The 14,201-nt window shown below is 37.2% G+C and overlaps 1 protein-coding gene across 1 annotated transcript in view; it reads right to left on the reverse strand.

The window, feature by feature from the left end:
- Positions 1-12,160, reverse strand: part of Tcea1 (transcription elongation factor A1) — a 39,618-nt gene extending 27,458 nt beyond the window's left edge. Inside the window, exons 1-2 of the mRNA XM_015485788.2 lie at positions 11,911-12,160; positions 3,928-3,990 (exon numbers count right to left, since the gene is read on the reverse strand). Coding sequence (XP_015341274.1) covers positions 3,928-3,990; positions 11,911-11,973 — 126 coding nt within the window. The 5' untranslated portion in view covers positions 11,974-12,160. The remainder of the gene's footprint in view (positions 1-3,927; positions 3,991-11,910) is intronic.
- Between the last annotated feature and the right edge of the window lie 2,041 nt (positions 12,161-14,201).

Genomic DNA, 14,201 nt, shown 5'->3' on the forward strand with positions numbered 1-14,201 from the left:
TAGGCAAATTTATACAAAGAAAGTGGATTAGTGGTTTCCATAGGATAAAAGGAAGGAGACCAGACAGGGAGAAATGGAGAATGACTACTAAAGTATAGGGTTTCTTTTTAAGGTGATAAAAAAAATGTTCTAAAATTGATTATAGTGAGGATAGCAAAATTCTTTGTATATGTTTAAATACCACTGAATTGAATACTTTAAAGGAATGAATTGTATGGTATTATTTTCAATAGAGACATTTTTTTAAAATCCAGTTATATTTACTGTCTTTTCAATAAGCTCTAAGAAGGCAGGGACTTTGTTCATCACATAGAATTCAGTACATAGAATAATACCTAGCACACAGTAGGCACTAAATTATAATCACTAAATAAAAGAATCTACTATGTATTTTAAAGACCTACAAAATTAGCCCAATCTATTGTAACATTTGTCTTCCTGTTTATTTTCTGACCTTCAAAACATATCAGTATCCTGCTGTTACTCCCTGCACTAATTGTGAATGCCAGCAAATTATTCCGTTTTCATTTGATTTTACCAGTCTGCTATATCTGAACAGTTTACCCTTTCTAAAAGATCTAAATCCACTCCTATACTATTAAGTTTCTTCCTTTATCCAATACTGTATAGAGTTGTTTACACATATGGCTACTGAGACTAAAACTGAATCAAATTTAAAATTAAGTTCTCAATCCCATTTCAAGCCTGATATGGTCAGTAGCTACATAGACACATAGACATCAAATATTTCCATTATTACAGAAAGTTCTATTTAACAGGCTGATGTAATCAACTTATTAGATATCTGCAATGTATTTTTTCATGGGCATCTCCAATGTGTCCAATTCATTCTTCATCTCTTCACCCTCCACCTTCAAATCAACTTTTTAAAATTTTTCTATACTATAGCACTAACTACCCAGTTACCATATCAAAAGTCACCCTAAATTCCTCCTCTCCTTCACCCTGATCTAAATAGCAACCAATTCTTATATAGGTTTTTCTTCATTATTAAAACCTCTTCTATTTCTATTGCTAATATCTGGTTCAAGACCTTATCACTGCCCACCTGGATAACTGCATTAGTCAACAAGTCTTCCTATCTCTATCCTTCAACTTCTAATGTACAAATCTGGCCATGTAAGTCCTGCCTAATATCTTTTGGTAATACTGCTCTTGGGAATACATGGAAAGCCTTGCATTCCATCATGCCTCCACTTTCAAATCTATTGTAACTAGTTCAATCCTCAGCACCACATAAAAATATATACATTAATTAAAAGGTTAAAAAATGCCTTAAAAAAATAAAGAAGTAAACTTCTTTATGCTTCCTCCCTCTCCAAATGAACACTACAGACTTCCACCTGGGTATTTATATGTGTTGTTTTCTTCTCTTAGACTTTAAGCTTATAGTAAGGAGGGAAAGACTTTATCAGATTCATCTTTATAAACCCAGCAAAATTCAAATGTTTACTATAAATATGTAAGACCTTCCAAAACAAGAAGCCTATGAGAATATTCAATAGGTATAAATGAAAACCATATTCAAGGGCTAGGGTTGTGGGTTCAGTAGCAGAGCACTTGCCTAGCACGTGTAAGGCACTGGGTTTGATTCTCAGCATCACATATAAATAAGTAAATAAAGGTCCATCAATAAAAAAATATATATTAAAAAATATATATATTTAGCCTCCATACCCTGTGTAACTCTACACACTCTTAAGTGCATGCTGAGATTGCTAAAATTGTCTAGGTGAATAAGGTATATTTCAAAAGGTAGTTTATTCTCACAATTGATTTAAAGAGAAGCTCCTGGTCCCTAGACAGGAACTTGAACTCAGAAGACTGTTCCTCATGACTTTATTCCTTTCTCTTTCTTGAATTTATATTTACAGGAAGCATTCTTTTTTTTTTTTTTTTTTTTAGAGAGAGAGAGAATTTTAATATTTATTTTTTAGGTATTGGCGGACACAACACCTTTGTTTTGTATGTGGTGCTGAGGATAGAACCTGGGCCGCACCCACGCCCACTAGGCAAGCGTGCTACAACTTGAGCCATATCCCCAGCCCTACAGGAAGCATTCTTAAACTTGTTTTTTTGTTGTTGTTGTTTTGTTTTATTTTGCACCAAGGATCCCTCCCTGGTAAAGTGTATGTACCCCCCAACCCCTTTCTCAGAATGCTTTTAAAATGCATTAAATAAAATGAAAGGACTACAAAGAAAGCAAATTTATAATATTCAATTCTAAACATATTTTAAAATTTAATAATAATGTATTTGTCCCCTTGTTAAAACAGCAAATAGGATATAGCATAAGGTATAAGAGCAACCATCATGATGAGCAAAAACAGATTAATACAATTGCAATTATAAGTTAACAGAAGGTAAAATATTTGTGATCTTTTAATTATAGTCATGAATATTGCTAATACAATGGGCATTTTACTGCCTTTATAATTGAAAGAACTGCTCAATTTGTTAGACATTAGTGAAAATGAATGTGACTTTTCTCCCAAAGCATATTCACACACTCCTACAACTCCTTGTTAATTTCTGGCTTAATGAAATAAATAGAAATATCAAGGATGACACTATGGATTATAAGATATGTCTAGCACAAGCTAATGTTATTAACTACGTTTACTTTTCTTTTTTTTTCTTTTCTTGGTCCTGGACTGAACCCAGAGGTGCTTTACCACTGAATAACATCTCCATCGCTTTTTATTTCTTGAGACAGGCTCTAGCTAAGTTGTTGAGGCTGACCTTGAACTTGTGATCCTCCTTCCTGCCTCAGCCTCCTCAGTTGCTAGGATTGCAGGGCATGCGCCATCGTACCTGGATTTACTTTCCTTTTTAACATTTTGACATCTGCTAAAATTTCATTTTGTTTTAGACTTGATGGAATATTAAAATAAGACTTCAGTAACAAACCTCTATGATATGTACTTTTTTGGGGGGAGGGGGGTGGGGAACTGGGGATTGAACTCAGTGGCACTCAACTATTGAGCCACACCCCTCGCCCTATTTTGTGTTTTATTTAGAGACAGGTACTCAGTTGCTTAGCACCTCACTTTTTGTTGAGGCTGGCTTTGAACTCGAGGTCCTCCTGTCTCAGCCTCCCAAGCTGCTGGGATTACCGTGCGCCACCACCCCCAGCATATGTACATATTTGATGTTTCATTTTGTACATGCTTGGGTGGGGTTAAAAGAGGAAAACGTGGAAGCTAAAGAAGGAAAAGGATTTACTCATGAAAATCAAAGAGACAGCAATAGATCATAGGGTCAGAGGAGGGGAGGGAGGGAGAAAGTGCAGGGTAGTGATATTGACCAAATTATTCTGTTATATTTTGCACGTAAGAATACTTAACAACAAATCCCACCATTATGTATAACTATAATGCACCAATAAAAAATGTGGAGGGGGGGAGTTCTCATTCAACAACAAAAGGAGGGAAAAAAGGGGAAAAAGTGATTAATACCTTGTCACCCTCACCCTGGAGCTAGACTCATGATGGCAGTAGCTATACATGATTGACCAACACACTCATACTGATACTGAAAATGTTCATTTTATAAAAACTACCAATTTAAGAGTTGTGATACACTGGGGCTGGGGTTTGTGGCTCAGCAGTAGAGTGCTTGCCCAGCACAAGTGAGGCACTAGGTTCAAACCTCAACACCACATAAAAATGAAATACACATAGTATGTCCACCTACAACTAAAAAATAAATATTTTTTTAAAAAGAACTGTCATATAGGGGCTGGGATTGTAGCTCAGCAGTACAGCGCTCGCCTAGCACGTGCAAGACCCTGGGTTCGATCCTCTGCACCACATAAAAAAATAAATAAAATAAAGGTATTGTGTCCAACTACAACAAAAAAATATTAAAAAAAAAAAAAGAACTGTGATACATATGAGCACATACCTGTAATAATTCCAGGGTCATGGGAATATTCTTAAGCTCTTTCAGCAAATCCAATGCTCCAGCCTATAAAATAGAATAATTTTATATTAAATTCCCATAACACTGAAGCAGGGACAAGCCAACTAAATCATTTACAATGGCTCATTAATTCATGTGAGAACAAAGATAAACATATGCATAAACACGTACACAGTATCTCTCAAATGAGGGTTGAAACTCATCAGAAGATCATAAAATTCACTTATGGATCCTAAGTTATCACCAGTACTTTTGAAGTAGTTGATAGGGACAATTTTGTGAAAGTATTTGTTTATATGTGTATTCTGAACAGAAATATAAAATTTCCAAATTTCCATGGAGACTACCTGCCTGAGAAAGGAACCAACCTTGAGAAAGTGAGAGTGAGGTCCAAAGATGCTGCAGCCTCTCTATCATTCACCCATGTACAGAAAGTGTAGTAAAGGTTATCTCTGCTAAAATCCTTTGTTATTATTTTTTAATTTGTTTTAATTAGTTATACCTGACAGTAGAATGCATTTATGCATTTTGATATATCATACATAGATGAGAAATAATTTCTCATTTTTCTGAGTGTACATGTTGCAGAATCATATTGATCATGTATTCACATACATACATACAGTAATAACATACAGTAATAAATCTGTTTCATTCTACTATCCTTCCTATCCCCACATCCCCTCCCCTCCCCTCCCTTCACTTCCCTCTACCTAATCTAAGGTAACTCTATTCTTCTCTAGTGCCCCCGCCTTATTGTGAATTAGCATCCGGAGAGAAAACATTCGGCCTTTGGTTTTGTAGGATTGGCTTATTTTGCTTAGCATGATATTCTCCAACTCCAATCTTAAAAATCTAGTATCTCAGTCTGTCACAAGAACACACTATTTTCCTGGTTCCTGCAAAGTAGATAAGAACTGAATCTGAAAGAAAATTCAAAATTAAGATCTATGATAAGCCTATAATCCTATCCATTCTCAATTCTCATCTGAAGTCAAAAGCTTTACCACAAAAGATGATAGAGGGAAGAAATAAGAGACTCATGGTAGAATAACAGAAAGCACCTAAATTTAAGAAAGGATGAGAACCAAGAGTACCACCTATAGTTTTTGGCCAAACATTTCAATTGGATACTTATTTAATATCATATTTTATCTCATACATGCACTTAATCATATTTCATTTAGAGTAATATACTTAATATACTATATTTAAACACATCATCAACTAGCAATAAAGGAAAAACTATTAAATTATGATACAAGTTTCTTAAAACTATTTTTAATTTTTGCTTACTAAAAGAATTTTTTAGACTTGAAATTTTTTTTTAAATATTTATTTTTTTTTAGTTATCGGCAGACACAACATCTTTGTTGGTATGTGGTGCTGAGGATCGAACCCGGGCCGCACGCATGCCAGATGAGCACGCTACCGCTTGAGCCACATCCCCAGCCCCTAGACTTGAAATTTTTAATCATGTCACTTTTTATATATATAAAATTAAAAATGAGCAAAACAAACTGGCTAAAGCATTCATTAAACTACTTCACATTCAGAATTAGATGCTTATGAATCCTTTTTTTTTCACTCAGATTCAACATATTTGTTTTTAGCCCCCAAAGAATTTTATCAAAATACTAGTAATTCATAAAAGAATGCATAAAAGGGATAAGACCATTAGCCCTCAGGCTGCCTTTGTAGTGTGTAGAGCAATTTTTCACTTCTACTGCTGTTCATAAACATTTAGTCCCTCAGGGTTCAAGAGTGCTCCACTAACGTCTCTCAGATTTTCTTCCATTCCACAGGTTATGATACTGGGTTTGATGTTCTGCTTGTGAAAGTATATCACAACTGTCATCTTGTCAACAATACTGGTAAAATCCTGCTTTTCAAAATAACTAAAATCTGAAAACTAGGTATCTTACAAATCAACAAAACACAGCATATGGGGAGGTGGGGGGAATCCCAGAGCATGCCCCTCACTACATACCATTGAAGGAACAAGCAAGAACTTTCATGATATGCTATTTCCTAAATAAAAATCAAATAAAGGCTTCCACCTACGTAATTGCTCCATTTGAAGTTGATTCACAGAATAAAACAACAATAACTTTTCTTCTGGCAACATAAATAAAGTTCATTTTATTTCATTTATTTTTTTCTTTTTTGTGTGGTGCTAGGGATTGAACTCAGGGCCTTGCACATGCTGGACAAGCTCTCTACCACTGAGAATATATCCCCAGCCCCCTTTCTATTTTATTGTATTTTGAGACAGGTTCTCCCTAAGTTACCCAACCTGACCTCCAACTTGCAATCCTCCTGTCTCAGCCTCCCAAGTAGCTGGGATTACAGACATGCACCACAGTATTCAGCTAGATCATTTTAATTCAGTATCTCATAAATAAAATTTTAAGTTCAACAGGAATGACAAAACAGGTTATTACAAAGGGTTTTAATAATTCATTGCTTCCAGATACCTTCTGATCTTAAAATGCTATAAATTCTTTTTATTCAGAGGCACTGAAAAACTGTTAGAAAAGAAAACTAACATCAACTTATAATTTATTATTAAACAAAAATTTCTACAGCATTACACTATGGGGAGCAACTGAGGTCTTCAACTGCTTATTTGCAAATCCCAAGTCCAAAAACTTTCAAAAATCCAAAAAGTTATAGATTTTTCATAGGATTTTAATAACCCATTTGGTAGCAAAACCTAATCTCAGCAGATGTAAAGTTATTTATATTCTACTTACCTACTTAATGTAAGAGTACTACATTTCACTATGGAAATGTTAATATCTGATTACTAAAAACTGCCCAGATTTAATTAGAGGGTGTTACATAATATGACAGACCATATTATTTTATAAAATCTGAAAAAATTGAATTCCTTAATATATCAGACCACAAGGGCTTTAACAGATTGTGGACCTGTGTCCTTTATATACCAAGGGCATTACTCCTACCCACATCTCTACTGACTTTCTGATCCATTTCTGACTACAGATCAATTAGAAAGGAAGAAAAAAAAATTATACTTCTAGGATTTTCTTAAAAAGGAGTCTCTCTCCTGAGGCTTATATAATGCCATCTGGCATACTTAAAGTTGATTCTTCTAACACATCAGCAATATGACATTTGGTTTAGGTTGTTTGCCAAGTAGAAGCAGTAGATTGCATTAATTTCATTACTTTCCTTTCTATTCAGGCCTCTTTAATGAGACTGATTTTTAAGATATATCTTGGCAGTAAGAAAAAAGCTACATTAACACATAAAAAACTATGACCCTTTTCTCATAATTACATTGTTTTCTAACCATCTGAGACAATATTTCAGTGCTGAAGATGTAGCTTAGATATAGAAAGTTTGCCCAGCATGCACAAGGCCCTGGGTTCAACTCCCAGTAGTAGTAGTAGTAGTAGTAATGATAATAATAATAATATTTCACTTAAGTTTCTTTAAGAAACAACTATGATGATCTGAATGAGTGAAACTGGCAGAAAGCAGATGATTATTGCCATTAATTTAGTGACAACAACCTTAGGTATTTACTGTATGCCAGGTAGTGTATGAAATACTTTACATGTATTATTTCATTCCACCTTCATATTAAATACTATGGACACAGGAAATCTGGTATCTTCACTTTGCAGATAAAAAAAAAAAATGGAAACAAGAAATGTTAAGAAACTTGAATGAGGTCATATGATTACTAACTAGAAAAGGTGAGACTTACCTCATTTCTATCAAATTATACTCCATTGCCTCTCAATAAATACTGATTACACTATGTACCAAGTGCTGCTCTGTTCCAAGCCAAGGATACAGCAGTGCACAAGATAGAAACCCTTTTAACTTCAGGAAATTTTATTTTATTTTGATGCTGGGGTCTGAACCCAGGGCCTGACACTCTGCCACTGAGCTATTATACATATGAGTCCCAGGCAATTTTAAAATGAACAAAAATCTTTTGAGTATCTACTTCAAATTCTCAATTATAAAGGGGTAAAGAAAAGAAAAACAACTTAAACCCAGAAATGGCAACTGACTTGCCCAATGTCACACCGGTGGGTAGTATAACAGCAAATACAAGAACTATAGTCTTCTGACTCTCACATTTCCACTTCCCATTCTACTACTCCACCAGTGCTACTGGCAGTACTGCTCTGTGAACTCAAGTGAACAGCATTATCAAACAAGAAGCTGCATTCTAGGGCTGGGGTTGTAAGCTCAGTGGTACAGCACTTGCCTAGCATTTGTGAGGCACTGGGTTCACTCCCCAGCACCCCAAATAAATAAATAAAGTTCTATCAACAACTTAAAAAAAAAAGAAGTTTTTTTAAAGAAAAAGAAGCTGCATTCTATCCTTTCCCAATCATCACTTGCCTCCAAATGTCAAGTTGATTATACTGCAACATCTCTTATAGATAATGATGCAAGAGAGAGAAAGACTTGACTCTATTACTTCCAAAGTCATATATTTAGTTCTCGGTACTGGCTGAAAACTAAGCTATAGCTATCATACTATTTTATTACACGGTGGGTGCTTCTGTTAACAGAAATAAGTGCTTTTATAAAACACAGTATTCAAATTTGTACTGAGTGCCCAGTATGTACAAGACTATAAGATACAAACATTCCTCTCAAGGAGATTTAAAAAGGGAACAAGAAAGGCCTTAAAAAGTAAGAACATGGCTATATATTCAAATCCATACTCTTGTTTTCTAATTATATGACCTTGGGAATGTTACTTGTCCCCATTAAACTTCAACTTCTTTATAAGCATAACACACTGACATGAGTAGGCAAAATAATCAAATGAGACAACAGATGAAGTATCAAAATAGAGAGGGCCTGACATATAGGAGACCGTTAATAGAAGTGCAAAGATATAAAATTTATTTCTACCATAAAGAGCCATAAGGCAGCATTTTAAGTGAGCATATTTAAGTTCAATCAATTCAAACACTTTTCAGGATTTAAGATAAGACTGCAAGGTTAAAAAAATTAAGACGTTATTCACATTTTAAAAAATAAAATACTAAATTATAAATTTGAGTTATAGCTCAGAAACATTACTATAAAACTAGGAATTCTAATTTCACTATACCATCTCAAACTTATAACTACACTACACAAGAAACATAAGCAACAAAACAAAAAATACATAAATTCAACTTCATCAAAATTAAGCTTTTGGGGGGCTGGGGCTGGGGCTCAGTGGCAAAGCGCTCGCCTAGCATGCAAGAGGCACTGGGTTCGATCCTCAGCACCAAGTAAATGTAAAATAAAGGATCACAAGTTGGAGGTCAGCCCCAGCAACTTAGGGAGACCCTCTCTCAAAGTAAAATATAAAAACAGTACTGGGTTCAATCCCCAGTACCACAAAAAAAAAAAAAAAAAAAAAAAAAAAAAGTGTCAGTACAGTGGAGTACTAGTCAACAAAAACAATCAAAAAGAAGTCATATTAGCCTTTAAAACATTATATACTAAGTGAAAGAAGCCAGTCATAAAAGACCACATGATTTCACTGATATGAAATTTCCAGAATAGGCAAATACTTACAGACAGAAAGTATATAGTGGTTCTGGCCAGAGTTTTAACCTCCTAAATTCTCATTTTTAGGATAAGAATAATACTTACCTTACAAAACTGTCTGAGCAATAAAAGAGCTAAGGTAGGTAAACACTGTACTTGGCAGAATACTTGGCTGAGTAACAGCATATCATTTATTGTGCTAAGTGTGACATCTACAGTTCTATTAAAACGATACTCAAAAACAGCACTTAAATTTGTCAAGTGAAATAACAACTATTACTCTTCAAGCGAAGTTTCCTTTCATCATATAAAAGTACAAAATACAACACATAAGAGAAAAATCCACACACCACAAGGGGGGAAAATCTTCCTTAATTCTACAACCCCCCAAACAACTTCTGAACATTTAGAAAGGTATCTGTGGGTTGATTAGGTACATTAGGGAGAGGGAAGGATTGTCACTCTGACCTTTCTCTTTATTTCATCAGCCTGTCTGAATTTCTAAAGGATAGACAGGAAAACGAAAGAGAAACAAGCAAAAACATTTTTAAAGCCAATTTTACCTTTCTTTGGGAGAGGTGGACAAGTTTTCATACTGGTTAAGTTTTGAACTATCAGAAAACTTATTTGATATGAAAAATTGGACTTGAAGATTATCTGGAGTTTATTCTTATTCTCTCCCAGATGGATTACTAAATATCAATCAGAACTGAAGATAAATACATACTTCTCTTCTTCATACTTGTCCACTAAGGAATTTCTCATTTTAAGAAATATATAATACAAAGAAAGGGAAGATAGAAAAACAAATGCCTAATGTATTAGATGATTAAAGGGTACACACATAACCTGAATTAAGTGGAAAAAAAATCATATATTTTTCTCCCCATGGAAGCTTCTAAGGTGAAAATCTTCAGAACTCCAGGAAGAGAAGAAATCTCCCAATTTCAAAATTTCAAAATAACAGAATGCTAAACCTATCAAATAACCAAAACTCATCACTTGCAGTGAAGAATCAAAAAAACAGCTGAATCAATTTTAAAAAATGGTACAAGTAATATTTGGAACAGAAAACAAACAGGAAATATTTTAAAAGGCCAAACTTGCAAATACAGATTATCAAGGCACAAAATAAAATGCTGGGTAATGCACCTGTTGATGGAAAAAGAGGAACACAGAATGTTTGAAATCTAAAATATTTTGTGTTAACACTAATTCCTAATCTGGTGGTGATGTAGAAAGCATGCTGTACAGTAGAAAACCCGGTTCCTGGCTTAATCCAAATTCCACAGTACTTAGTTTAAATAGGAGCACTTAATGTTTGACTTCAGTTATCTGTAAAGCAGATATACCTTATGTACCCACAGCTGCATTATGAATCACAAAAGAATTTTGGGCAGATGGTTTGCAACTCTACCTGCTGTGGACTTGGAGCACCCGTTGTTTTTTTTGTTTGTTTGTTTGTTTTTTTCACAATAGTTTGACATGGAGTTTATTTCAAAAGTGAGAGAAAATGATTTCAGGCATATCCATAGTGAAAATGTTAACAAGGAGAAACACATTCGGGTGAAGACAGTCATGGAAGTTTGGCTAAAAGATGACTCTGAAGCCAAGGGACTGAAAGTGGTACACAGAGGTCCACAAAAAGTAGAAACTGGTTGTATGACGACCTCACACAAATGAGAACACGTTCACATTGACACTCGTCAATAACAAGATAACGACAGCGGCACTGACCATAAGCCACTCAGAAAGTACCCAGAAACATTTATCCAAATCCATCCCTGGTTAGGATGTGTGCTTTAATCACAGCTCTTTTGTACGCCAAGACCCACTTTAAAAATAATAATAATAATAATAATAATGTTTAGCCACTTGCATGAGACGGGCATGTTTTTCCTACCTTTTTAATTGCTAAGCAAACCTGTAATGCAGTTTCCGTAACCAAATAGACGTTTAACCCTCTTCAAAAATAAGATCCCGGCGACTGACATTTTAGCCCCTGAGGTCTAAAACCGGTCAGAAGCCTCCCTAGGAGGCAGTTTCTAGTGGCTGACTACCGGCCAGCGCCGAGCGTATTCTTCCCGACAGCAAGAGCTTTCTTGACTCTTGGATTCTTCTGCTACGTAAAGGAGGTTTTACGACCACTAAAGTTTCCAATCAGAAGAGAAGGTGCCCTAATTCCTAACCCGATCAGCCTCACTGCGCTGGACCAACAAGAAGGGACCGAGAACCGGCCTTAACGCCAGCGGCCGGGAGACCGCGCGCCCTCGCCGCGACGCCTTTCCGCGCACTCGGGCGCGGTTGGCGCCGGGTTGCGGCGTCGAAGACGCCAGAGCCGGGTGTGAAGGGCCGAGAGAGCTCTCAGGGCCGCGGCCCCGGCCGACGCGACCTCCCTTTCAGCCCGCGCCCCGCGGCGCTCACCGCGTTCTTCTTCTGCACCATCTTGTCCATCTTCTTGGCAATACGAACCACCTCATCCTCCATGGCTCCCGCAGGTCTTCCCCACGCCCAGCCCGCTGGGGACGGGAAGCGGGCGAAGCTGGCGCTGAGGAGACGAAGGAGAGGAGCTCGACGCCCGGCAAACCGCACTACAGCAGGCCGGGCCTAGGCCCTTCCTCACACACCAGGCCGGCGGCAGCGGCTACAGACGCGGCGTCAGAGGCTCCTCCCCCTGAAGACAGCGCCGGTCGAACTCGGCGCGCGCCGTGCAGGCACTACCAATCGCCCGCCGATATCGGAGGAGGGGCGGGGCGAGCTGACTCCCGCCAGGCAGGCGTCGACCCAGGCGCCAGCAAAAGGGCGGCGGGCTAGTCACTCCGCCTGGCTCGGGCCAGTAGATACTGGAAGGTGGTGCATTTAGTTGCCGCCTTGGGCTGGGGCTCCGCCTCCTCACGGAGCCGGGGAGTTTCCCCTTCCCGCCCCTCCAGACAACGTGTAATGGTGGAAACCGCCCAGGCACGTGTGTCTCCAAACTGAAACCGGTTCTTAGAAAAGAACTTGGGCGGGCTTTAAAGTTTGTGAGGACCGGGACACTTTCTCCACGGTAGACGGCTGTCGTGAAAAACACTCCCTCATACCCACTGTTACACGTAATTGTATAAAGCGTTTCATAAAAGCTACATCGTTTCATAGTTACAGGATTCGTCTGCTCTGGAGAACTGAGACCCAATTTTGGAAATAGCAAGTTATAGTTGAATGACAATTGACAGACACACGATCAAAGAAACTAAGGCTTCCCTCACCTGCTTATGGAAATCGACCGTCAGTGGTTAGAGACTAACAAAAAGCCTAGGTAGAAAAGGGACAGGCGTGCTGCTAGTAGTGGAACTTATAGGCTCCTTCTAAAGGACTTTGCCTAATTACACCTTTTACAACCAACGCATGCTATTTGCAGTCATAATCCTACTCGAAGTTTAATTATATTCATCAAAATCTACCGCCTAATCATATTTCTATACCGACAGAAGAGATTTTTTCCTAATTCTGACTCCCTCCTTTGCTGGGTGGGGTGGGGAGACGGAGTAGAATCATTTGGACCATTTCCCTCTTTATTTTATTTATTTTTTAAATTAGTTTTCACTACTGACTTCCAACTTAAATTATGGAAAGAATATGAGCAGTACCTGTTTCTATGGTATTTCTTGAATTTGTCTTAATGATTTTTATAAATATTCTGTGTCCGTTCCGAAAAGAATTTATATTCTATGAGGCAAATATGAATTTCTGTATGGACTCATCAGCCAGAAGTTGTATGGGTCCAATATTTATATTCCTGTTTGCTGTCTGCTTTGTGCATCAGTTAATGAATATGTTCTTTTAAAATTCCTTTTAGCCAGGTACTGTGGCCCACACCAGTAATCCCAGCTAGTGGAAAGGCTGGAACAAGGAGGATCCCAAATCTGAGGCTGGCCTGGACAACTTGGTGAGATCCTGTCTAAAAGGAATTTTAAAAGAACATATTCATTAACTGATGCACAAAGCAGACAGCAAACAGGAATATAAATATTGGACCCATACAACTTCTGGCTGATGAGTCCATACAGAAATTCATATTTGCCTCATAGAATATAAATTCTTTTCGGAACGGACACAGAATATTTATAAAAATCATTAAGACAAATTCAAGAAATACCATAGAAACAGGTACTGCTCATATTCTTTCCATAATTTAAGTTGGAAGTCAGTAGTGAAAACTAATTTAAAAAATAAATAAAATAAAGAGGGAAATGGTCCAAATGATTCTACTCCGTCTCCCCACCCCACCCAGCAAAGGAGGGAGTCAGAATTAGGAAAAAATCTCTTCTGTCGGTATAGAAATATGATTAGGCGGTAGATTTTGATGAATATAATTAAACTTCGAGTAGGATTATGACTGCAAATAGCATGCGTTGGTTGTAAAAGGTGTAATTAGGCAAAGTCCTTTAGAAGGAGCCTATAAGTTCCACTACTAGCAGCACGCCTGTCCCTTTTCTACCTAGGCTTTTTGTTAGTCTCTAACCACTGACGGTCGATTTCCATAAGCAGGTGAGGGAAGCCTTAGTTTCTTTGATCGTGTGTCTGTCAATTGTCATTCAACTATAACTTGCTATTTCCAAAATTGGGTCTCAGTTCTCCAGAGCAGACGAATCCTGTAACTATGAAACGATGTAGCTTTTATGAAACGCTTTATACAATTACGTGTAACAGTGGGTATGAGGGAGTGTTTTTCACGA

The sequence above is a fragment of the Marmota marmota genome, unplaced genomic scaffold (genome assembly GCF_001458135.2).
Source record: "Marmota marmota marmota unplaced genomic scaffold, marMar, whole genome shotgun sequence".
Classification (NCBI taxonomy): domain Eukaryota; kingdom Metazoa; phylum Chordata; class Mammalia; order Rodentia; family Sciuridae; genus Marmota; species Marmota marmota.